General features: G+C 37.7%; 1 protein-coding gene across 4 annotated transcripts in view; it reads left to right on the top strand.

Moving 5' to 3' along the window:
* Positions 1 to 659: 659 nt before the first annotated feature.
* trak2 (trafficking protein, kinesin binding 2) overlaps positions 660 to 27,295 on the top strand; it is a 30,414-nt gene continuing 3,778 nt past the window's right edge. Inside the window, exons 1-16 of one of the 4 annotated variants that reach the window (XM_079628569.1) lie at positions 675 to 805; positions 4,425 to 4,619; positions 6,946 to 7,095; positions 12,338 to 12,394; positions 13,902 to 13,978; positions 14,096 to 14,212; positions 15,070 to 15,279; positions 15,354 to 15,432; positions 16,170 to 16,300; positions 18,805 to 18,879; positions 19,616 to 19,753; positions 22,467 to 22,546; positions 22,648 to 22,827; positions 25,796 to 26,085; positions 26,496 to 26,978; positions 27,061 to 27,160. In XM_079628569.1, coding sequence (XP_079484695.1) covers positions 4,565 to 4,619; positions 6,946 to 7,095; positions 12,338 to 12,394; positions 13,902 to 13,978; positions 14,096 to 14,212; positions 15,070 to 15,279; positions 15,354 to 15,432; positions 16,170 to 16,300; positions 18,805 to 18,879; positions 19,616 to 19,753; positions 22,467 to 22,546; positions 22,648 to 22,827; positions 25,796 to 26,085; positions 26,496 to 26,978; positions 27,061 to 27,160 — 2,222 coding nt within the window. In that variant the 5' untranslated portion in view covers positions 675 to 805; positions 4,425 to 4,564. Of the gene's footprint in view, positions 806 to 4,424; positions 4,620 to 6,945; positions 7,096 to 8,454; positions 8,556 to 12,337; positions 12,395 to 13,901; positions 13,979 to 14,095; positions 14,213 to 15,069; positions 15,280 to 15,353; positions 15,433 to 16,169; positions 16,301 to 18,804; positions 18,880 to 19,615; positions 19,754 to 22,466; positions 22,547 to 22,647; positions 22,828 to 25,795; positions 26,086 to 26,495; positions 26,979 to 27,060; positions 27,161 to 27,295 lie in introns of those variants that run through there. The other 3 variants (XM_079628570.1, XM_079628571.1, XM_079628572.1) reach the window with 3 other exon arrangements.

The following is a 27,295-nucleotide window of genomic DNA, read 5'->3' on the forward strand; positions in this document are numbered from 1 at the left end:
TACTGTATATAATAAAAGTCTCTTAATAATTCCACTAAACTAGAGGGCTTTGCATAATAAAAGCACATACTCTATCCAATGATTTCACCTCTGCCTTTTAAATATTTTTAATAATAGGAAGTGATCTAAAAACAGAGGCAAACTAAAAGTAAATTGCATGTTTAGAATCTCTCAGAAAAATTTACAAATTGTTTTTAATAGGGACCTATAATATGTAAATAATAAAGGTTCTCACCCTCTCTCCACATTCTTCATTTGAACGCTCATAATTAAATATTGTTTTAAAATATTTGAAATATTTTTTTTCCTGACCCCTCTAATGTTTCCCATTTTCTGTTCTCTTTCTTTTTTTATAATAATTATTATTTGTGTACTTTATTTGTATGTGTCTGTTTAAAATTAACTGATTATTACAAATGTAATATCATGTAATATGTATAATAATGATTGTAATTGTGACCCATGAAGTAAGTAAGTAAGTAAGTAAGTAAGTAAGTAAGTAAGTAAGTAAGTAAGTAAGTAAGTAAGTAAGTAAGTAAGTAAGTAAGTAAGTAAGTAAGTAAGTAAGTAAGTAAGTAAGTAAGTAAGTAAGTAAATAAATAAATGCATCTTGGGGACTTTTAACACAAAATAAATGTCGCGGAATATATGACGTGCTTATGCATGACTGAGGCCAGATTTGCCCAAACTCTTCCCCAAATACCCCTCCCTCCTCGCTCTGTTCGCTATTGTCTCAAACGCTCGAACTGACAGGAGCCACATGTACCACTAACGGTCGGATAAACGGATTTTACGTGAACTAAAGGTAAGAGAGAGAGATATTTTTCGCTCTTTAACAGCTGGTGTACAGAGATGTGTGTGTATGTAGGGCGAGTGGATGAGTTTGACGGGTCACGGATGTGCTGCTGCTCATATTGCCGTTGGGATGCAGATCAATCCATCTAACGTTAGTGTGTTCTGTGTATGTTTTTAAACGAGTGTTCAATAGACGTGTATGTGTGTTTTCTGTTATAATTCTGCGCGTTTTAAAGATCTGGATAATCTGTGTGACATCTGCAGGGATTATGAAATCTGTTGCATCAGATCAAATGGGCTTTTTTCCCATATCACTGCATCATAGAGCATCTCTGTGCTGCTTTTGCTCATGTATTTGTGTTCAGAATCAGATCTGATGTTATACATGGTTTTCATCACATTCATCATGCACCGAGAGAATTAATAATCCATCTTCATCACTAGTAACATCTGATGATTTATGAATTTCAGTTTTTTGAACAAGACCTGTTGACTTGAACAGAAGCTCATACATGACTGCTTTTATGATTATGTAGTTAAGTATTAAGAGTCTATGTACTATGTGTGTGTGTGTATATATATATATATATATATATATATATATATATATATATATATATATATATACATACATACACCCACCCAGAGTAAATATAGACTAACTAAACTATATCTAATCTAGCCTATAGCTAAACTCATAATAATAACGTTACATGTTTCTTGAGCAGCAAATCATCACAAGAATGATATCTGAAGGATCATGTGACACTGAAGACTGGAGTAATGATGGCGAAAAATCTGCTTTTATCACAGGAATAAGTTACATTTTACAATTGTAATATTTCACATTTATACTTTTTTTTATCAGATTTTTTGTTTATTGTTTGAAGACAAATTAAAAAACTTAAAATAATGTAAGCTAAAAATGCATTTATATAATATTTTGATGCCTTTAATGATGCCATACGCTAATTGCAAGAATTGCAGTAACAGATATTTCTCATGTGTTTGACTTCAATATTTTTTAAGTCATATTTCAGACTTAAACGCGAGCCCTCTGACCTCTCGTGTTTTGTTTTTTTTGTAACCATTATTTGATTGCAGAGCGTACAGTAACTGTGTGTCAAAGGCAAGATTGATGAACAGATGCTAATGGAGGTTTATTGACGGTTCTTGCCCTTAAGCAAACCGAGAGGCTGAGAATATATGGGACGACGTGTAATAACTTATTTAGGGTGTCGTTTAGATGTCATGCTGCATCATTTGAGCAGCGGCTGTCATGAGTTCAGGATCAGACACAGTGCTGAGGAGCGTCTGAACAGCAGAACCGCACCTTCACAAATATACCTTCAGGGATGTGTCAATAAAAGGACAGTCTGATGTGTTGATAATATAGGCCTACTTGTTTTTTTAATCCAGTTATGCTGGTTTTGCATTGAGTCAGGTTGAGATTATTAATAACCCCGTGACCGTCTGAGGCGTTTGAATATCTGTTCCCTGTAATGGACTGGTCAGACATTCATGAGGCTCGATCGATATTTAAAGAACAGAGGTTGTCATCACAATCTCTGCACTTCCCAAAAAACAATAACTTCCTGAAGTAAGACAAAAAGAGGAAGAATATAAATATCGTTGTTGGGAATTATTTGACAGAAAGGCCTTGCATGGCTGCTTATCTCCTGACTATAACAAGAGAATAAATCAAGTTTTCCAGGTTTAATAAATATTTTTTTGGGAAACGAGAGGGACGGCAACACTGAGGATTAAGTGCTTGGGATTGTTCTGAGGATTAGTTGGAAATGAAAGCAGAAGAGATGGTCAGTGCAGAGTTGCAGTATAAAATGTAAAAACATTTACAAACTCTGAAGCTGGAGTTTAACTTTAAATTTATCAGCCAAGTAATGGCCATTACAAGGAATTTGTTATATAAAATTGTTCCCATTATGTAATACATTGTAATGTATTTATATTCACTTTCACTTTTGTTTGTGGCACAACAAGTCTGTCTTGATCTCTATATACACAAAAACACACATTTGAGTTTAACAAACAAATGCACATTGTTACAAAACCTTGTGAATACAAAAAAAATTAATCGATGGATCCTAAAGAAAAGAAAAATACATATATAGGCTATATATAGATATATATATATATAGATATATATATACATCACGATTTTCCACAAAAACAGTAAGCAGCACAACAATATTTTCAACATTTATAATAATCATAATGTTTCTTAAGCAGCAAATCATGATTTCTGAAGGATCATGTGACACTTAAGACTGGAGTAATGATGCTGAAAATTCAGCTTTGATCACAGGAATAAATTACAATAGAAAACGGTTATTTTAAATTGTAATAATAATATTTTAAATGTATTCTGTATTATTCTGATCATTATTTGGTGAATCATCTTTAAAAAAAAAAAAATTTAAATCTTACTGACTTCACGAATCATCACCAAACATGAATGAAGCTTCAAACTGAGGTTGTTTGTAAGTCGTGCTGTATAAAGGATCTGCTGAATGATGTGAAAGTGAATAATAAATACTTCTCTGTTTTCTCGTGTGATGTAGGCTATAGTGCAGTTTTGTAAGCTGAGTTTTGACTCTCTTCTTTTATCCGCTATAGAACCAACCCTTGTTTTCCCAAATGAATACCGTGTTCTGTAAACCTCGTCATGTACACTTCTATGGGATTTTCTTCTCTCCAGACCTCAAGACAGGAAGTTCATGTGTGCTCGTTTAAACCGTTCTGGAGCCTTTCATTTTCTGCACAACAGGAAGTGCCCCTCACTCGCTCGCCCGCTGAGGCCTGTCCTGGGGAAGACAGTCGCGCTTTAGAGACAGCAAAACTGTGTGGACACTAAAGTCACACTTGAATCAGTGTCACTGCATTAGATTAGAAAATACTAATTAAGTCCAATCTGCACTTATGTCATAATTATGTCTATGGTATACCATATCATAATGATATGAAAAATATATATATATATATGTATATCAATTTTGTATTAATAAATGGCAATAATAACAGTAATAATACATTAATAATAACATAATGTAAAAAACATTTATCAATCTATTAATAATAGTAATAATTAAAAACAAAGTGTTCATTATGAATATAAAAATAATCATCATAATCAGGTTTTATTAAATCATTATGATTATTGTTGTTGAATGTTGATGTTATTATTCATAATGCATATTTTTATCTAATGATAACTTGGTGGTTATTGGCTAATTTTCTTGTATTTAAAGTTTAAACAAATTAAATTGGTTCTGAATATCATGTACTTCAATATAAAAAAAAATCAAACATTGAAAAGTCTAAATATTAAACCTTTCTTGTATGGGACAACTGTAGCCTTTCACATAGCTCTCCGAATGACATAACGGTTCAAATGTTATCCTTTCACTTTGTCTCTCGCTCGGTCTCATCCAGGCTTGCTGAAGCGGAGAGATAATCTGCTGAACAGCTGGAGGAGAAACACTGAAATGTCAGCAGAGAGAGAATGAGGAGTGATTATATACATGTTTCTCTGCAGGCCTCTGAAAACACACATGTGCATATGATTATTACTGTAAATATCATGCTGTTTTGTGTTTTCTGTGTTTTAGGCATAGGCTGGAGTCTGCGCATCTCCATGGTGTCTTAATGCAAAACAGGATGTGACATCAGCAGCCTTCACGTCTTCTGCTCGTGCGGTTTGGGCATGAGTGAGAAGCCCCGCCCTCATTCGCCCAGCTGACCAATCGGAATGTTCGAGGTGAAGCCCATGAGCGTTGAGAAGAAGGACACAGCTGCGGGAACAGGTGTGTGTGCGTGTGTGTGCGTGTGTGTGTGTGTGTGACACAGAAAGAGGAAGTCACATCAGGCTACTGAGTTACTACAGTAAACTGCTCCACTGAACCACATATGCACCCAACCGGAAGAGAGGGAAATTAAACTTAAAGGGCTCATGACATGATAAAAATCAAATTTGCCTTGATCTTTTGACATTTAAGAGGTCTTTGTACCATTAAAACTTCCAAAATTGCAAGTTTTAAATGTCCTCGTCCGTACAAAGAGAGCATTTATTTAAAGGCCATGTTGCAGGTTAAATTTTTCAACGAATTTGTGCAATTTGCTTGTTGGTAATGAACATTTAAACTGTTATCCATTGTATTTTATGTTGTTGGGTATCACAAAACGGAATATAATACGAAAAAGTAGGTACTATCTTACAGCGGCAACGATTCTCCTTTCCGCCACAATGCATTCCATGACGTCACCTTGGGGAGAGAGTTTACCAAAGCCCGCCTGGAGAGCGTTGAGAGTGACTAAAGAGACGAGTAGTAGACGAGAGTATTCAGATAGCGCAGATTATAGAACATGATCATTGTCTATACAACATATCTATAGTCACCTATAACTGTTTAAGTTGGTTCATAAGACTTCGTGAAAAAAGTAAACAAACAATACTCGTGCGTGCTGGCTTGAAGGGGACCATGATCCTGCCTGAGATGTGTGTATGCTATCTTCAGCACAAACGGATTCAGGCAGCATGCATTCAGCATTCAGTCACATCTGGTCGCGGGGTGAGCTCCTCGACCAGCGACCCAAACACACTCACTGCCCAACAGCACAAGCTTTCCAGCGCAGTTTCCACGGGACGGCACCGCCCGCGCGAGCACCTGCCAAACACCGCGACAGACACGCGGCGGCTACGCTTGCAACAACATTTTCAATGTTCAAGGAAGAGAAACGCTTAAAAACGCCCATATAGCTAGCATGATGCCTTCTATTTATAGATGACAAAGACAAAGTTTACCAGTACTATGACAAAGGCTACCGGTAACGTTACTTATCTGAACTAACGTCATGATCACCGCCACTATAAAGAAAACGTTGATTTTTCACTCGGTGCTATTCAATGACAGTAAAAACTGTCATTGAAAACTGTTTAAAAAAAAAATATGTGTCGTTATCTCATTGCTGCGTTGCTAAATGATAGCAACTCACCAGGACACTTCACCAACTCTCCACTCATTCTGCTCGGACCATGCATTTCATCGGCTTTGACGGCCATCAGGCTACCTTTCCTCCACTTCTCCCCAATGTGACGTCATCGCCGAATTGCGTGAAAAAAACCGTTAATACCAAAAACGTAAAAAACTGGTATTTAAGACCATTTTTGAGACATTTTAAAAATGATATACATATCTTGAGTGATTTATGTACCCATTAATCGACAGTGGTGGTTAACCTGCAACATGGCCTTTAAGCAATCTTCAAAAACGGTTAGTTTGAACGTGTGGGGATTTGTGACATCACATGGGCAAATACATTAAAGACTGAGAGAAATAAAAATGATAGTCGTTGAGGGAACAAATTAAAATAATGAATACAAATGTTTTACAGCTTATTTAAAATGAGTTTTGTCTCATTTTAAATAATTTAAAGCCATCTTGTGGTGGCCGCCCTGGTTGAGAACCTTCTCTAGAATGATTGCAGGCTGTGCACAGCTAAATACTGTATGCTTTTTATTAATTTTCAAGAAACTGATGTAGTTATTGACCTGAAATCACATCATATTTTTAATTATAAATGTATATATTAACTTCTATAATATTGGGATTCTTTGGAAGGATATGCGAAGCGGCAGGTGGTAAAACACAGGTGGTGAACTCTTCCACACACATTCCTAGACTGTGCAGAACAAGTTTCTGATCACCGGATAGGCATCACTGACATGTAAACGTGGATGGTCATTTGCTGTGACATGGTCAGGATTATTAATTTGTCATGGCACGGAAAAACATGATACAGAATAATTATACAATGCTTCCTCATCGCAGACTAATGAACTAGTCGTTTAGTTAATCTATTGAGTAATTAATAATGAAAATTTCACATTTTGCACATTCTTCATTACGCCACAAAGTTTCAAACAGTCTGTGGAGGGAGTTTCGAGTTCTGAAAGTTATATATTTTTTTATCTCAACAGATCAAGGAAGTTATGATTCCTCATTATGTATCCTGACTTGAATGAACTGCAGATGGCGTGCATAGATTCAAAATGTGCAACCGAGTCTCTTCTGACCTGTGAAGTTCATTGAACCCCTGATTGAATCTGAGTTATTTGTGTGTGTCCTGTAGATGAGGGCAGTAAGGTGTGTGACGGGGGTGTCAGCAGGGATTCGCTGTATCTCTACGAGGGTCAGGACTGGGTCATCTCCCCCGCCTGCTCTCCAGAGGAACCCAGCGCCATCTCACCCATGCTGGCCGAGGAAACTTTCCGCTACATGAGTAAGTCACTCTGAGTGTGTGCTTGCAGCCAAACTCGTGTGCATGACTGTTTGGTTGCTATGTCTGTCAGGATTGGCATTGTTGTGGAAGCTAACCGCTGGTGATCTTCAGGCATTTTTGAACGAAAATGTTACTTCTGTTTTTTACTTTTTGTTTTACTTCATTGGAATGGTACGGAACTTGGTAATGTTTTTGCCACTTTCTTGTGTGAACACAAAAAAAACCCCAAAAAAACAATGGACATGATTCAAAAAGGTTCGATGGCCTGAAAAAAATACGGTAGTCACACTTGTACTTCTCATGGTCAAAAATGACCGCATTGGAAATGAATGGGAATCAAATTTCATCTGGTGGAAACGTTTGGTACTGCACCCAAATGAGATCTTACTGAAAGACCTCCTCAAATTTGGAACATAACTTTAGATTATGGCTTTGATTTACTTGCAGTTTTAACATGCAGCAAAACATGTTTTGGAAAATACATATTTCATATAAAAAATTTAAATAGCCTAGTATTTCTGTGCATTTTTCAGAACAATAAACTCTTATACTTTTAAAACATTGTTTTTATTGTTCACTTCAGCAATAATCTGCCAAGTTTCTTCTTTCATCAAACTTAAGTATGTGCTCTAAAGCATTTAAGATTTAACATGTAAGAAATGTAATTTTGGTCTATGCTAGGGCTGCTATTTTTCGATTAATCGATTTTTAAAATGTGGTCGATTCAAAATCGATTCTCAAAGGCCAAAAATCGTTTTTTGTTTTTTTTCAGATTTATTTATACCTATCACCAAAAAGCCAGTATTACTAATCGAAATCGAATCGAATTGGAACATCTGAATCGATACCCAGCCCTAGTCTATGATCAAATAGTTGTTAACCATTAATAAATGGATTATAACTGCTGCATAAATATAATTTAGTACCATAAAATCCCCTAAAAATATAAAATATAAAACATTATCGTACATTATTGTTGTACAGTTTGTTTCTCCTAGAGTTTTATAATTCATTTAAAAAGAGTAAATAATTAATGTTGTCCTTACTACTTAGAAGATTTAAACCTTTTAAAAAGGATCGTTTACATGAGTTGCCAGAACAAACCGATCCCTTAAAATCAATAAAACTTTCCAATGTTGCATATGGGAGAGAGGGAATTTTAGGACATGTTTGTGTTTTAACTTCAACTCTGCTATAAACATTATAGCATTATCTCAAAGTTAGTTGCATTGCTTTGACAGCCCCACGTGTGTGTGTGTGCGTATGCTCTTGTGCGTGTGTGTGTGTGTGTGTCCGTCCCTGGCAAGGGCACAGGAATTCAGTGGTCCGGTCTCTTAAGTGCAGCTGACAGCGTCACGGGGCGGGAGGGAGAGGGGCAGATGGATGATGAATAGAGAGAGAAGTCATGCCGGTGCTAAACATACAATATGAGGAGCTCTATGATCAATGTGCTGCAGAAGGTGAGACGATATCGAGATTTGTACATGCACTCATCATAAAGAGGTGTGTGTGTGTGTGAGCATGTTGTTTTATTTTGAAGTATTTCTGGACTTCTGACAATTCAAGGTCATCTATAACGGACAGGGCATGTGTGTGTGTTTCTGTATGAATGCAGTATGTGTTGTGTCCGTCTGTTTGCGTAGTTGCATGCGATTGTTATGGCAGTTTTGTTGAGGGTGTGTGCTGGCTCGATTCTGCAGTGTGTACATGAAGCTCGCATATCTCTGCGTCTCTGAGATCAGCCAAGTGTGCTGATGTCATCTTTGAGAGTTCATGTTGTGCTGATGTCATCTTTAAGCTGACCGACATGTGACATGCTTTGTGTGTTTCCTGCAGGATTTAAACTTGTCCATGTACTATATACTAAATTAGCTCTGTCTCAAAACCTAGTGTGCCTACAGTCATGGAAGTTGCTGTCATGAAACCTCAGAAGTAGCCAACAATGAAAATGCATAGGAGACTCAACTTACAGTTGGTTTAACGTTTGCAACATTTTAGTTTTTTGCACATAGCTTACACAGATACATTAATTGTCTTTAAATTGCACATTGTTTGGATGGCAACACTGGGCAAGATGTGGAATAACAATTTTGTAAATAATGGGTTAAAATGTATCTTTCTTTTTTTTTTCATCCAATTAATCAAATAAGTTTAAAGTCTCTTGTTTCAAAGAAATTGCGAAGATATAAATATCCACGGCGCCAATAATTAATAATCAACAGATTAATCGATTTATTTGTTAGTCACAGGCCTGCATGCAATAGTCGTTGAAATAATAAATTTTTATTTATGCTGAATTAATTTTTTTGTTATCGATTCTTTTCAAATGCATTTTTTAATTGCAAATTTTATCTAAATTTATCTCGTTTCGTTTTTTTTAGCTGAAATGTTCGCAGTGCTTGTCCTTTCGATGAAGGATGTGTGTGTGATGCCAAATAAACATAGAAATTTGGCCGAATCTGTCTTGTTTTGGCCGAATCAGAACACGGCACTCCTGTGATGACTTAAAGGGGCTATGTGGAGTTTTTAGCGGCATTTAGCGGTGATGTTTCAGATTGCAACCAATACGTTTACAAGCGAGTGCTCATGTGCATTGTTTTTTAATTTTGTATTATTATTATGTGGAGTTTGTGTTGGAGTCTGTGTTGTGCTGGTCGTTTCTTAGTATTAGCAGACTCCATTTCATAAAGTTGCAGTGTCGTCGCTGTTGAGTGCAAAGTCAGTAGACGAGGCGAGAGGCTCGGGAGCGCATGCAGGTCTCAGTCACGGCACTGGATATCGCGGCAAATCCGACCCGGAGACTTCACGTAGAAATAGGAATACTTGCTTTCAGAGGTAATAGCAAAACCCGCCAAGTGGATCATTTTATTGTGAGATTACAGATTACAACCCCTTCACACACAGGCAATAAAAAAATTATTAATTTTAGTAGAAAAACTCCACATAGCACCTTTAAAATTCTGCTCACTAAGTTCTGAAATAGTTTTTTATTAAATATATAATGTGACTGTATCTTTAACTACACAAACATCAGAGATATATGTCTAAGAGTCACAGCCTCGCCAGGCCAGCTGTCTCAGACCGGAAGTTAGGGCAGAGCTGACGATCTCCTAAAACACCCCCTCCACTAATCTCACTACACCCTAGCAAATAGCTAACCTCACCCCACCACTAACTAACCCTACTCTTAAAGAGACATGAATCTCCAGTCTGAGACAGCCGTGGCACTGTGGCTCTGTTGTTGGATACTGTTGAAACATCGAGTCAGTGGGTTCAGCGATAAACCATGTGTACGTCTAGAGGACTAATGAGTGAGGATATGTGGGTATAGGGTAGCTCTGAAAAGAGGAGCACACAGCCAGAGTCCTGCGGAGACTTTTTGCCCTAGTTTCTCCCAGCTGGATGATGATGTGATGCTAAGAATAACCTGAGAGGGGGCAGATGGAGGCTATTTCAGGTTTATAAACGGAGGGCTGAACATGAGAGTGCATGAACAAGAGCTCAATGTCATATTTATAGAGGGACAGACATAATAGGAGATCCTAGTACACCCTTTACTAAGGTCTCGATGAAAATTGAACATTTATTTCATAACCAACGTAGTGTTTGTGTTGTAAGATTAGTGCAAAACCATGGATAGCTTGTTATTACCATGTTTTAATTCATGTAACAGTATTGCTGCTATTGCAGCAGGTGCATAAAAAAACTTGATTCCTCACTCACTTCATAGACTATATTAAATGAATCAACTAGCAATTTTCTCAAAAATACCATAGCCATTACATTACATTTTTTGTATAGGAGAAAGCTTATCTAATTAAATTAATTTAAAGTCAAATTATTATTTATATACTATTATTTGATATATTTCATGATATAAGTGTTTTAATAATTTTATGTGCTTTTGTCATTGTTAATTATTTTTAATATTTCTGTTTAGCTGTATTTTTATTTCAATTGTTTGCTCATTTTAGCACTTAAACTTAACAAAATAACTAACTGCATTAAATGGGGTTTTCATCTAATATTTAATAGTTTTTGGTTAACGTTAACAACACTTGGTAAAAGGATGACGGCTCATTGGACAAACATCCGTGTTGTTGTGTTGTGCTCTGTCATTGTTGTTTGCTATAATGCAAAAATCCCTGAGCTCTCAATTTATCTATTTGCAGCTTTGAAACAATCTACATTGTTAAAAGCGCTATATAAATGAAGATGACTTGACTTGACTTATCTCAAATTTGTGGCAAACAGTTTTGCAAGGGCCGCTGTGATTGATAGTGGAAGTGAACTGACCGGACTGACACATCTGATGTCTTACCGGAGATCAAAGGTCTCCTTGTGTCTGATTACTAATGCGTCACTTATTGCTGAGGTTCTTCATGACACTGTTATACAACAGTTTATATATGTACGTCTGAACTAGACCGAGCGCATCAGAGCATCTGTGGCTGGACTGCAGAGACATGAGTGTTTATGAGGCTTGAGGCTTATTTGGTGTGTGTGTGTGTGTGTGTTTGGGTCGGGATAGAGGTATGTTGATGTCAGTGAAGTGTGATTATCAGGATGCTTCAGTTTAGTGAAGAGCTCCAAGCTCACCATCTCGCATCAGGTAAGGGTGTGTGTGTGTGTGTGTGTGTGTGTGTGTGTCACATTAAATGATCAAATAAATCTTTAAATCGAGTCAGGATTTATTAGTTGCATAACTTGCATATTCAACCTCACTGGAGTTCACATGAAGTCTAGCCCAGATACTTTTCAAGTGGTGTGTGTGTGTGTGTTATGACAACCAACTAGTGGGGACATTTTACTGGTCCTCACTAGTTAACGGCTAATAAATCAGCAGAAACTTGTTTTTCTTTAAATCTAGTGTTTTGCACATGTATCTGTGATGGGTTAGTGGTTGAGTTAGGCCATAGAAAATATCATGATCTTGATATAAAATGAATGGAAGTCTTATGCATTGTCCTCACTAATATAGTGAAACGTTTGTGTGTTTAAACCTAATGAGCATGCATTTATTTTAATTCAGGATTGCTCACGGGACAGTGACGGCTGTCAGGTGCTTCATTATTCCTCCTCTATCCCTCTCTCTCTCTCTCCGCTGGTGATGGTGTCTCATTTTCACCCTCGCTGGATGTTTACCAGAGTTCCTCAGCATATAATACTTCTCTCTCTCTTCCTTCCCTTCTTCCCTCCTTACCCTCTCTCTCTCGTTCTCTTTCTCTCATTCCTTCTGCAGCATTTCTAGCTGTTGGTTCCTCTTATCCCCATAATGGCTCTAACAGCCTCTCTAAAGGTAACACACGGTCTGTCTGATGCTTCATCTGTCTATATTCCACTCTTCTGTCATCTATTCTTACAGATTGCCTGTCCATCCTAGTTTCTGCTTCTGTTTTTGAGCTAGTATTTGACCTCGGACAACCAGCATGTGTAGTCTGGTGTGTTAAACGTACTGCAGTGTCCTAGAGCCATCTAAACTCGCATTAAAGGGGTCATATGGAAAACGGTATATAAAACGTATTATGTAAACATCTCAGTCATTTACAACTCAAAACTCCCTTTCCATTCCACATCTATTGAAACTAAGCACATTATTACATGAACACCTATTTGGTATTTATAACTTGGCATCGTTACTCATTTCATGTGTGAAGAGGTTAGCCTATCACAGATCTGTAACAGATCTAATTTACATAAAGCCTTAAAGGTACAGTAGTCAAATCATGTCGCAGCAACCAATTTATCTATCAATGCTGAATGTGAAAATTGCAAAAATTAGCAATTTTGAGCAAACAAATGTTCGACACAATGTCTTGCTATTGTTGTATCTGTCGGGGACAACCAGGTTTCATTGATTATCGATTTGTTGCATTGCATCTGGTTTGGACACAGGTTCTCGCACGAATGGGAAATTAAAAGGAAACCCTGTTAAATAACATTTGGTGCAACTTTGACAAAAATTATTAGTTAGCCTTAAGGAAAAAATAAAACGTCTATAAAATGACCCCTTTAAAGTTGTAGCGTTTATACGCAGTAGAGAGTAGCACATCTGTAGTGTAGAGCAAACTCACTTTAGATGTCGATCCATGTACATTACTCTTCATAAGTTTGAGATTTGGTAGGATTTTTTTGGTGTTTTCTCTTCTTCTCACCACGGCTGCATTTAATTGATCAAAAATACAGGAAAAACAGGAAAATTGTGTAATATTATTAGAATGTAAATTTACCGTTTTCCATTCTCATATATTTTAAACTATAATTTATTCCTGTGATCAAAGCTAAATTTTCAGCATCATTACTCCAGTCTTCAGTGTCACATGACTTTTCAGAAATCATTCAGATATGATGATTTGCTGCTCATTAAACATTTCTGATTATTATTATTATCAATGTTGAAAACCGGTAACATTATACATGACTTTACTGTCACTTTTGATCAATTTAATGCATCCTTGCTAAATAAAAATAGTAATTTCTCTCTCAAAAAAAAGTGTGTAGTGCATGCAATTAATAGTGAATCTGAATGCATGTTTTTGAATGCATTTTGGGTTTGTTCATGACATCACTGCAGTGTGTGTGTGGTGCATGTGTAGAGCTTGCCATATGGCGTGTGGGTGTTTCTACACCTTCCTATTTTGGTTTGTCTTGCCGAGAGAGAAAAAATAACTATTTTCTTTTACAATTTATTTATAGAATAAAACTATTTATTTACCTGTGCACCGCTAGTCTAGTTGCCAGTATTTGTAGGATTTCTTTCAGGGTTTTGTTTGTGTGACTCTTTGGCTGTCTCTCTCTCTCTGTAGTCCTCAGCGCTGAGCGGGTGGAGCAGATGACCAAGACCTACAATGACATCGACGTGGTCACACACCTCCTGGCTGAAGTGAGTGATGGGATCATTCAGCAAACTGTCACTGTGACAAAATGCTTTGTCTAGTTTGCTTTTGACCGTCATGGCTCTTGATTGGCTGCCTGTTTGCATTACGATGTCGTCCCGCAGAGGGATCGTGATCTGGAATTGGCCGCACGGATTGGTCAGTCTCTCCTGCAGAGGAACCATGTGTTGCAGGAGCGAAACGAATCTCTGGAGGAGCAGCTAGCACAGGCTGTAGACCAGGTACAACACGCTTTCACATGAAAAATTTAGGCTAAACGTGTACAAGTAGGATTTCCACAATGCGGAAAACGTGGACCAAATCACAGAATCCAGTCATTAATTGGAATTTAAAGGCACACTGTGTAGTTTAAGTGTTTTATTAGCTAAAATCAATGTCTTTATTCATAAATATGTCCTCATTGGTGTAAAATTACCCCTGCTAATGATCTGACTTATCCTCATAAGCGAAGAATTTCTTATCTTTATTTACATTGGACGGGTAAGTCCAAGGAGTCTTCCATGTCGTTCCACTATTTTGATAAACTATAATTGCAGAGAGGGACAAAAAGCCCTAGCCTACTTCAACGCGTTTCCACAACGCGTTTTCATTCAGCGCCAGCGTCACGTGACTGAAACCAGCTAAAGGAGATCTGTGAAAATAAAATGTTACCGCTAAATGGGATAAATTCCTACACAGTGTACCTTTAAAGTATAACGCGGAATGTCGTTGAATTTGGAAAAATTTGGATGAATAGATCAAAAGTAGGGTAATTGCGACTGAATATGGACTGGTGTCTTTGAATATTAAAACGCAAAAAGTGTTTTTGATCATTCAAATTGAATTAAATCATTAAAATGGAACCCATGAAAGTTAAAAGGAGGGGAAAAAACTAATTTGGGAAAAATAAAATGGAATTTAGAAAAAATAAAAGTGATTTCATAGGATCCTAAAAAATATATTTTGGTTAAACTTTTAATAAGTTGTCATATTGTACAAGTTTCATTCAGTTAATTAGATATGCTTTTTGTTAACTAAAACTGATTTCATATTGCCCTATATAAGCTACAGTTTTAAAGCAACACAAACTCTCTGTCAGGTTCATCAGCTTCAGCATGAGTTGGCGAAGAAGGATGAGCTCCTCCGGATGGTTGCGAGCGCCAGCGAGGAGAGTGAGACCGACTCCAGCTGCTCCACGCCGCTACGCCACCCCGGGCCCTCGGGGGCCGCTCTCGCCCTCAGCCAGCTGGAGGCCCTTCAATCCAAACTCCAGGATCTGGAGGACGAGAACCTCTCGCTGAGATCTGAGGTGCGGCACGGGCTCTGCCTGATATTACAGGAGCGGAAGGGTTTGACGAAAGCGTGACCTCTGGTGTTTTACAGGCCTGTCACCTGAAGAAAGAGACCTTCACTTATGAGGAGAAAGAACAGCAGCTGGTGAACGACTGCGTTAAAGAGCTACGTGAGTGTTTCCAAGCTTAATCGACTCAGTATACCATCTACATCAGCGGCATCAGAAACCAAATTAAACCTCATTAATGGACACTAAATTTGTCTGGATGCGATTTTTTGTGATGTGCTCTGGGATTCCACAAAAAAATTTATGCAACTGCTGTTGATTTTGGCCAATGTGCATTCAAACACCACCTATGATACCTAAAAATGTCTCTCTAGGGTTTGGAACAGAGCCTCAGTACAAAAACAAACATTAGATATCCTTGCATAAAACTAAATAATCCATTAGTAATCAGATTGTTGGCTCAATCGGACTGAAACGTCTTCATGTAAACAACGCAATCTGAAAGCGCTTGAACGGATTGGAAGGGTGAGATGGACCTAAAATAATCCACTCAACTGGAAAAATCAAGGACCATCGGACCATTTTCTCAATCGGATTCAAACATACCTTGTGCACATACGCAGTGCTGTGATGCGTATGTTTACATATGTTTTACGTTTTAACTGGTCAGTGGATGAGACAATATTTACAATTTACAATTTTTGAGACTCTGCGCTGTGGTTTTGTTTGGAATACTTGTAATCCGCATATTAACGATTATGTGAATCATATTGCAACTTATAGGGTTCATATAAACAGAACTTTCAGAATCTGAAATCAGATTGGATTCATTCGGTTTGACAAAAATGAGTGCATGGAAACACACTATAGAATGTGATTTCGAGTGGTTTGTTTAACAGGCGAGTCCAACAGTCAGATGGTGTCACTGACGGACGAGCTCTCCCTGAAGAACGAGGATTTAATGAGACATCAGGAGGAGATCGCCCAGCTCCTCACACAGATCGTAGAGCTCCAGCACAGAGTCAAAGAGGTCAGCACACATCATGAACATCTGCAGTTACACTACTCTTCACTGGTTTGGGGTCAGCAAGATTTTTGTTTTTTTTTAAAGGGGTCATGACATGGTTTTTTTTATTTCATTATTATGTTCCCTTAGGTGCAAATATAGTATTACTATAGTTTTTTTTGCCAAAAACTTTTAAAATTTAGTGATTTATGACCTTTTCCCACCCTGTTTCTCATCCTCTGATTCAAACAGTCTGTTTTGGGGGTGTTTCCCCTTTAAGAGTTCAGTGTTAACGCCCACTGTTATGATTGGCTAACGTCAGTGCCTATGCATCAATTATTAACGCCCCCAGCCAGAACATTTGGGGATTCGGCGCAACTGTTTAATAGCGGGTGATGCATGCGAAGCGATGGCTCTTGCAATGATAAAACCTTATTATGTTTGAGCCAGAATCAGAGGAAAATGAACGATCACCACAACAACGAAGACTGGATCAGCCCGTGTCCACATGGAAAGTGAAACTATTCAGCCCGTGTCCACATGGAAAGTGAAACTATTTTGAATTAATAAAAAAAAATTAACCCGAGACACTTGAAAACAGATTATTGTTGCATAATTATCATATAGCCTAATTTGCTAACAGTTTAACATTATTTAACTAATTCCAATGAAATGATAGGGTGTACCACGGACAAAAATGCATGCACAGGCCATATTTGAAGATGCAGCATTGATAAAGGCAACATTTTTAATTTTCTATCACATGTAGGCCTACTAGAAAGGCGACATATTTTCAAGATTCTCTTATACAAATGTGTTAATATTAGCCATGGTAAAAAGTACGTTTGCGTCGTCGTTGTTGAGCCCAGAATATTCGGCACGGACTTATCTTTGAGCAACAGTTTTCTGGCAAAGCCAAGCATCATATTGGGATTTTTTCCTCAAAACAGTCATCCTTAAATGTATAGAACACTGTCGTGACTGGGACGTCCGCAAAAAATAAAGTGCATCCATTTTTCCCTGACGACTGGATCTTTCAGCGTATTTAAAAAGTAGTTTAAAGTTTTAAATACATTACTTACAGTTTGCGTCGTCGATGTTGAGCCCAGAACAGTCGGCACGGACTTATCTTTGAGCAACAGTTTTCTGGCAAAGCTCAAAACAGTCATCCTTCACATGTATAGAACACACGCTTAAACTAACACTGCCGTGACTGAGACGTCCGCAAAAAATAAAGTGCTTCCATTTTCCCTGACGTCTGGATCTTTCGCAGCGTATTCAAAGATGTTGTTTGTCCACAGCCAGGAACAGCACATCTGCGGCATCGTAATTGCCCTGTACACAGACCCACTCGCTGTCCGTCGACTGAACACTTGTGAGGCGCGCGGCGCGCGGGCGCGACGATGATACGAAATGAGCGTAGTTGCCTTGCGCTTTAAGCGTAGTTGTCTTGTGCTGGAGGCGGTCTATATGCAAACGCTGGTACGTCACTTCGTACCGTGACGTCACTTCTTACCATGGATCCAGAACGAGCTGTATTTAGAGCTTGATTAAATAAATGATTCGTTTATAATGGGGAGGACGTCTTAAGCTATGAAACTTGCAGGACGTTTTAATGGTACAAAGACCTCTTATATACCAAAAGATCAAGGCAAATTTGGTTTCTCATGTCATGACCCCTTTAAAGAATACTTTTATTCAGCGTGACAAAGACATTTATAATTTTACAAAAGTTTCCTATTGAAAATAAATACAGGTGAAACTCAAAAAAAAATGTATATCGTGCAAAAGTTCATTTATTTCATTTATTTCTCAATTAAAAGGTGAAACTAATATATTATATAGACTCATTACATCCAAAGTGAGATATTTCAAGCCTTTTGTTATAATATTTTTGATTATGGCTTACAGATTATGAAAACCCCAAATTCAAAATTAGAATATTGTGAAAAGGTTTTCATAAGCTGTAAGCCATATCAAAATTATAACAAATAAAGGCTTGAAATATCTCATTGTGCATCTAATGAGTCTATATAATATATTAGTTTCATCTTTTAAGTTAAATTACTGAAATAAATGAACTTTTGCACGATATTCAAATTTTTCGCGTTTCACTTGTACTGTTCTTTTCAAAATATCCTGAGATGTATCACGGTTTTCCACAAAAATATGAAGCAGCACAACTGTTTTAACATTGATAATGATAAGAGCAGCAACTGAACATATTAGAATGATTTCTGAAGGATCATGTGACACTGAAGACTGGAGTAATGATGCTGGAAATTCAGCTTTGATCACAGGAATAAATTACATTTTACAATATATTCAAACAGAAAACAGTTATTTTGAATTGTAATAATATTTCACAATATTACGGTTTTTACTGTATTGTTTATCAATAAATGCCGCCGTGGTGAGCAGAAGAGACTTCTTTCCAAAACATTTTTTTTTTACAAATCTTACCGAACCCACATTTTTGACCAATAGTGCATGTTGATGTATAATTGTGTATGTCTTGGTTTTCTCAGTTGGCGCTAGAGAAAGAAGAGCTGAGAATTCACCTTCAAGCCTCAAAGGAAGCACAACGGCAACTTACGGCTGAGGTAAAGCTACACACACACACACACACACACACACATACTGGTGTAATGAACCGTAAGCCAAACCGTCTGCAAATCTGGATTAAGATCAATCACTCTGTTTAAAAAGCCCTGTTTTACTGAAATTCAAGGTTAAGGGCCTTGTTAGGATTAATCCGCTTGATTTAAGGTCTTAAAGCGTTTTAAATATCAGTTTTAAAGTTTTACAGCAAAGCAGCTTAGTCACTGTGATTTATAAAAGGCCATAAACTCATTCATTCATGTGGTGTGTTTGTCTTATCATTGCACTTCAGCTGAACTTCTGAAATATGACCGTAGAGGCTGGCGTGTTGTAATGCGTCACAGGACAGTGTTAGTTAATAAACAATGATCATGTCACTGGAAGTATTATGGCAAGAATGTCGTTGTATATCAGCATATCGAACTCTCTCTCATTTTTATTAATTGTGATCAACGATATTACGGTCATTGTAAACCATTTTGTCTCACTGATTTAATGACGATATAGATATATAGAAATAGAGTTATACACGAGCATAATAATGCAAGTACACCCAAATGCATCAAAGAGCAATTTTTTATTTTGAAGAATATTCAGGCATTGGAATTAGAAAAAAATTTATATCCTAAATAAATAAATCTAGGAATACGCATGAGTACCAGACCTATTCGATCATGAAAAAGATGATCCTGTGCCTTAAAATAAAAAGAAATATATATTTTTTCGTGTGTGTGTTAGCTGAAGGAGCTGTCCGACAGAAATGCAGAGTGTGTGGGAATGCTACACGAGTGTCAGGAGGAGATTAAGGATCTGCGCAGTAAGAGCACTCCGTCTGCAGGCCTGCGCAGACACCTGTCTTACGGACTCTATCCCATGGTGAGAAACACACTCTTGCTCCACACCTCCATCTCTCACACACACTTCTTCTTTTACAGTCACATCTGTTCTTAAAGGAGAACTCCGGTCAATTTTAACATTGAGCTCAATTTTTAGTAAATTTGGAGTGCTGTCAATACAGAGAACAACGACAAAAATCGGTGTTGCCTACACCGTGTTATCCTCTTTTTAAAGGGCACCTATTATGGAATTTAGAAATGTACCTTTCATGTAGTGTGTAACATAGATCTAAGTGAACAAAAACATCCTGCAAAGTTTGAAATATGAAAGTGCACCGTATATAAAGTTATTGTCTTTCAAAAGTGAGAGTCGACTCTGAGTCATTTTTATGAATCGTTAGAAGACCGAAGCTTTTTCTCTGACTAGATGACGTCAACTTGTCAAGTTATTTGAATACGATACGCCCACTTATTGCGCTCCAAGCCCAGGGGAAAACATCAGGGCGACGAGACGCTGTGTTCTGAAGTGCGGCTCAAAAGCCAACTTTTTTCATCTGCCCAAGGAGGAGCATTTGAAGACTAAGTGGCTACAATTCATATATACAACTATACCACAGAAGTATAGTCATGAGTATAGTCCGAGCCTTGTGCTTTGTTCGCGCCATTTTGAAGACGATTGCTTTTTAAATGCAATCAAACTTGGATTCGCGAGCTGGCTGATATTGAAGGAAGGTTCAGTTCCAAGTGTATTTGCATCAGCTTCCTCCTCCGTATCACAACCTGTAAGTGTTATTAATAATTGTTGCTTTTATGTTTTATGTAGCATGCTTAATAATTATTTTGTTTGTTGTGTAAGCACCGTTTAGCTTCTAGGTCTTCAATGGCAATTGTATTGAGATATGTGAAGTGTTTGTCGTTTTTTTCGGAGTTGTCTAAAGAATAGAATAATACCTCGTAGTAACGTAACTGCATTTTTTTTTTGTGTAAAAACGTTATGTTTATGCATCGGGCTAATGCAAACAAAGACTGATTGTGCTTTTACAATATGAACTCTGGGCTATGCTCGCTAACATAACATTAAATTATTTATCTTATTTTTCGTTTTTTACTACAAACTACAAAGCAGTGAACTATAATCATTATTATAACACAATTTAATTGATAAAAGCATCATTGTACTCCGTGTTAAACAATAAGTATTATCTCTGTAAACACTGCTGGGTCATCTGACCAATCGCAGATTAGCGTCGCGCAAAGGAGGGGTTTGGAAAAACGAGTCGTTGAACGAATCATTTGGGAGTCGGTGAGCAAATCAGGTAAAAATAAATGCATATTATACGACAACAAAAGTGTTTTTTGTCATTGCATGCATGTAAAACTGTTGTTGGGGACTCCCTAAACAACATTAGGAACATTTTAAATGTCATAATAGGTGCCCTTTAAAATTTGCACGCTATTGACTTGAATGGGGTCTAATTTTAAACCTGCTTTTATTTCTCTTATCATCCTTGATGTGTCATTACAAGTGCCCAGCCATGTTGAGTGATTCCTTCAGAGTGAACACGAGTGAATCTGATTTAGTTCCTGTTTTCGGTCGAAGTCCAAAGTAGTCGATTGTCGAGTTCACGCGCATAGGTTTAGTTACCTATGATCACGCGCGTGAACTCGACAATCGACTACTTTGGACTTCGACCGAAAACAGGAACTAAATACAGGTATTTGCGCTGGCTGATATAACATCATTTTTATTAATATCTTTCACATCTACTGCAGTCAGATTCACTCGTGTTCACTCTGAAGGAATCACTCAACATGGCTGGGCACTTGTAGTGACACATCAAGGATGATAAGAGAAATAAAAGCAGGTTTAAAATTAGACCCCATGCAAGTCAATAGGGTGCAAATTTTAAAAAGAGGATAACACGGTGTAGGCAACACCGATTTTTGTCGTTGTTCTCTGTATTGACAGCACTCCAAATTTACTAAAAATTGAGCTCAATGTTAAAATTGACCGGAGTTCTCCTTTAAAAGAAACTTATTCAGTAACCTGCACATGCTAAGCATTATAATACCCATTGCAATCTGTTGTATACATGTTTATTTGGTTGTTGTTTTTTGTTTTGTTTCATTTTATTATTATTATTAATTAATTAATATTATTTCAATTGTTCTTTATTTCTCATTTTATTTATTTTAGTTTTGTGTTGGTTTGCTTTGTTTTATTTTGTTTCAGTTTTGTCTTTTTCATTGTATTTAATTTATTTTTATTTTATTTTTAGTTTAGTTTTTGTTTAGTCATTTTCATTGTATTTAGTTTTTTTTATTTTGTTTTACTTTTTCATTTTATTTTTGTATGTTTTATTTAATTTAGTTTTTTATTTTATTATGTTTAGTTTGTTTTATTTTATTTTTGTTTCATTTGTTTAATTTTTGTTTTTCATTTACCGGTAGTTTCATTTAATTACAATTTTGTTTTATTTTGTTTTATTGTATTTTTGTGTTTTGTTTTATTTTATTTTGGGGTTTTTTTTCATTGTATTTCATTTAATTCTGTTTTTGTTTTAATTTCTCGTTTCAGTTTTGTTTTTATGTTTTTTTCTTGTTTTATTTCATTTCATTTAGCTTGTTTTGTTTTTCATTGTATTTAATTTTTGTCTCATTTAATTTAGTTGTTTTGTTGTTGTTTTTATTGTCTCTGTCTCTTTGGGTTAACCGGTATATAATCACTGGTTCTTCTTTTTTTCATCCTTTAGGATTCTTTGGCAGCTGAGATTGAAGGTACTATGAGGAAAGAGTTGAGTGTAGATGAAGAAATCGCCTTTGAGGACCAGAGGTGACACTCACGATTCTCCCTTACACACACCGTCACGTTTCCGTAGCCATGTGGTCCTTCAGCAGCACTGACCTTTGACCCCGTCTGCCCTGTCTCTAAAGGTCGACTCACAAGCGTGTGTTCCAGACGGTACAGTCAGTGAATCGGGCCGTGATGCGAGCGGCTGCCGCTGTGCCTCCAATCCCTGGATCCGCTCGCAGCGGCGTGATCATGACACCAGTGCCCTATCCATCACACACACACAACACAGAGGACGAAGCTGGAGATGTGGACGTCACCAAGTGAGTGTGACTGGAGAATGTATTTATACTAGGGCTGTCAATTAAAAATGAGAATTTCTAATATTCGTCGAATAAAACGATTTAAAAAAACTGCACATTCGAATGCAAAAACCGTGCATTCAAATTTTTGATGTGTCAAGAGCATAGACTGTAAAAGTCAAGAGGTGCGACACATGATGATGACGTAACTTGATGATGACGGCTTGTTTTTGTTAGCTTATCCAGTATACAGCAGGTGCGGCTGCGTTGTTCATTTGAAAAACATTGTCAACAAAAAGCGCTTAGCTCAGTTTTTGACGAACAATATGTAGATGTAGTGAGTAGAAGTGGATTGTTTCTGAATGGCAGTTTGCTATTTTATTTTTATTTTTCTCAGGTTACTGATGCACTTACAGTTTTATGCACTATTGTAACCTAATTTTCCTTGCATGCACATTAAGGAAATTACTTAAGAACAATTTCAAAGTTTCAAAAGTTAATGTCATTTAAATAAAAAATGAGATGCTTGATTTGGTTTATATTTGCTTATTGCGCTCGCTTGCACCCTCTTGTGGGCATAGGAGAGAATACAGTACATACAAAACCTTAAAGGAACACTCCGACTTTTTGGGACTTTAGCCTATTCACATTATCCCCCAGAGTTAGATAAGTCCATACATACCTTTTTCATCTCCGTGCGTGCTATAAGTCTGTTTGACGCACCCACCGCTAGCCTAGCTTAGCACAAAGACTGGATGTAAATGGTTGCAGCTAGCATACTAATCCAAATAAGTGACAAAATAACGCAAACATTTTCCTATTTACATGTTGTGATTTGTATAGTCACAGAGTGTACAAAAAGCAAAGTCACATGAGACACAGACATAGTTTAACCGTATAAATACTGGGAACTATATTCTCTGAAGGCGAAGCACTGCTAATTGGGCGGAGTGATAACCGCAGCACATGAGACGCGCCGTTGTTTCTTCTGTCAACAAAACCAACGTGACTAACTATCTATTAGCGGACGTGAATGGTGACCATGGCTGATTTTGAGGAAATTTCAGATGATTTTTACTTGGTCAATATCCAGAGCAAGTAACGTTAGCCATTTCTTCATCCGGTCAGCGTTTTTAGTTGGAATTCTATGAAACATCATGGTATTACCTGGTCTCCCCTGTTTATTGTCACAGCTCTTTACAATACAGCGAAAACCCATGATTGTAAACTACGCTTTTACTATTTATAAATTGCTGACTCTGTTACCCGAACTCTGAACGAACTCTCTGCTCCTCACCACGGCGCGTCTCATGTGCTGCGGTTATCACTCCGCCCAAGTAGCAGTGCTTCGCCTTCAGAGAATATAGTTCCCAGTATTTATACGGTTAAACTATGTCTGTGTCTCATGTGACTTTGCTTTTTGTACACTCTGTGACTATACAAATCACAACATGTAAATAGGAAAATGTTTGCGTTATTTTGTCACTTATTTGGATTAGTATGCTAGCTGCAACCATTTACATCCAGTCTTTGTGCTAAGCTAGGCTAGCGGTGGGTGCGTCAAACAGACTTATAGCGCGCACGGAGATGAAAAAGGTATGTATGGACTTATCTAACTCTGGGGGATAATGTGAATAGGCTAAAGTCCCAAAAAGTCGGAGTGTTCCTTTAAGTATAGGGGTTATGCGGAGCGCCCAGCGTTCGAACCGGAAAACAGGTCTAAGCATTTCCGCTTTTCACTTCCGCAGCAGTATTTGATCTCTGAGGTGCGGTGATCTCTGAGGTAACTGTTAATTTTCTGTTAATTTTTGCTTATTATAATAACATTCTTATTTCTGATCAAACTTTAGAGTAAAAAAAAAAAAAAAAAAAAAGGCGTAAACCTTAAATCCTTTGTCTAATAGAGTACTCGGGGCTCTGGACGTCCGTTTGGCAATACGGTGTACATCGGAAATTGATAGTATGGGTAGCTCCTGTAAACACAGGCTATAAAAGGTCGCTATTATGCTGTGTTTACCTCAGTAGCTGACAGCCGGAAGTAGTTATACCCGTTTTGTAGAATGTTGCGCACAACCCGTATTGCTTTTAGAATTCGAATATAATTCTAATTTTGCTAATATTTAAAGGACAACTCCGGTCAATTTTAACATTGAGCTCAATTTTTAGTATATTTGGAGGGCTGTCAATACAGAGAACAACGACAAAAATCGGTGTTGCCTACAATGTGTTATCCTATTTTTAAAATTTGCACCCTATTGACTTGAATGGGGCAAATTTTAAACCTGCTTTTATCCTCTTAACATATTTGATGTGTCATTACAAGTGCCCAGCCATGTTGAGTGATTCCTTAAGAGTGAACACGAGTGAATCTGACTGCAGTAGATGTGAAAGATATGAATAAAAATGATGTTATATCAGCCAGCGCAAATACCTGTATTTAGTTCCTGTTTTCGGTGGAAGTCCAAAGTAGTCGATTGTCGAGTTCACGCGCATAGGTTTAGTTACTATGATCACGCGCGCGAACTCGACAATCGACTACTTTGGACTTCCACCGAAAACAGGAACTAAATACAGGTATGTGCGCTGGCTGATATAACATCATTTTTATTCATATTTTTCACATCTACTGCAGTCAGATTCACTCGTGTTCACTCTTAAGGAATCACTCAACATGGCTGGGCACTTGTATGACACATCAAATATGTTAAGAGGATAAAAGCAGGTTTAAAATTTGCCCCATTCAAGTCAATAGGGTGCAAATTTTAAAAATAGGATAACACAGTGTAGGCAACACCGATTTTTGTCGTTGTTCTCTGTATTGACAGCACTCCAAATTTACTAAAAATTGAGCTCAATGTTAAAATTGACCGGAGTTCTCCTTTAAGAAAGAAATTCAAAATGAGCTTTTCAGCCATTTTGACAGCCCTAATTTATACCCACAATGCTTTTGTGTGTTTCTGACACGTGTGTGTGTGTGTGCGCGCTGCAGAGAGAACTCCCGTCGAGGTCAGCCCGGTTCTCCCGGAGGAAACGACCTGACGTCAGCCGTGAACCGGCTCTCCCTGCGGAGGCAGAACTTCGTGTGCGAGCGACAGTTCTTCCAGGCGGAGCGAGACCGGAAGCTGAAGCTGTTAGCGGAGTCGTCGGACGCGAGCGGAGGCAGCTCACCAATGGGAAGCACCGTCTCTTCTTGCACCAACCTATCAGAATTCTCCTTTTCCTCCAGCTGTTTCAAGACTTTTCTTCCTGAAAAACTGCAGATTGTTAAACCAATGGAAGGTGAGGATAGGATCGCGTGCCTAAAAAACTGTTTTTCTGAAATCGACATGTACTTCTTAGTTGATAATGTTCAGTCAGTTAAGATTTGGATACATTTCTCTTTTTATGAAGGGGGATTTTGTCATTTTTACTATCGCACTTTATAGTAAGGTTTAATTCATTAATATTAGTTAATGCATTGTTTAACTAACTGAATTTAAATAAACTAAAAGCATGTATTAATCTTAATGTTCCATAAATATTTATTAATGTTTAGTTAACAGTTTTCTATTTTAATACCTTTTAAAATGTAATTTATTCCTGTGATCAAAGCTGAATTTTCAGCATCATTACTCCAGTCTTCAGTGTCACATGATACTTCAGAAATCATAATGCGCTGAATGCTTGTCCCTGTTGTCCTGGATCTGCAGGTTCTCTGACTCTTCATCATTGGCAGCAGCTCGCTAAACCCCACCTGGCCACTATTCTAGACCCCCATCCAGGTGTAGTTACCAAAGGCTTCCGCCCTCTCCCTCAGGACAGTGTTTATCACCTGAATGACCTTGAAGAAGATGAAGACCAGGCCAGACTCTCGTGGGAACATAAGAGAAAAGAGGAGGAGACACAGGCCACAAAAACTAAAGAGGATGAGGAAGAAGAAGAGGAAGGAATCACATTTCACGTGCGGTCATCATCCACTCCGGAAGAGAAGACTGAGAGGAGGCGTGTCCAAAGCCCAGCTTATGCCCCGCCCCTTCCTGGATCCCTCAGGAACTCCCCTTTGCCCATAGCAACGGTTGTGTCCTTAGCAACCACAGTTAACCCGACAGCTTCTCCTACTGTCAGTTCTGGAGCCTCAGGATCAGCAGTTCCCCAGTTTGACCTGAATGCCGTCTCTAAAGCGTCCTCTACAGGTAAACAGCTGTCACTGCAACCACCATGTGTCCGTTCCTGAATAATAATGCATGTTTGTTGATCACTTTTTTGTTTGTTTAGCTTTAAACCCTGGGAAATATCAGAGCTCCACTTTTTCCACGTACACCTTCACTACCTGCCGGATCCTGCATCCCAGTGACAGCACACAGGTTACACACAGGTAAATCAACTACCAGCCCTAATAAACCGAGCGGAAGAACAACTGTTATTATTTTTTGCTGTTCTGTTTGGTGACATACGTAAAAATGTGCAGTTTAGTAAAGTAAGAAGCTGACCGATTTTAGTGAGCAAGCAG

The sequence above is a fragment of the Phoxinus phoxinus genome, assembly GCF_949152265.1.
Source record: "Phoxinus phoxinus genome assembly, chromosome: 11".
NCBI classification, from domain to species: domain Eukaryota; kingdom Metazoa; phylum Chordata; class Actinopteri; order Cypriniformes; family Leuciscidae; genus Phoxinus; species Phoxinus phoxinus.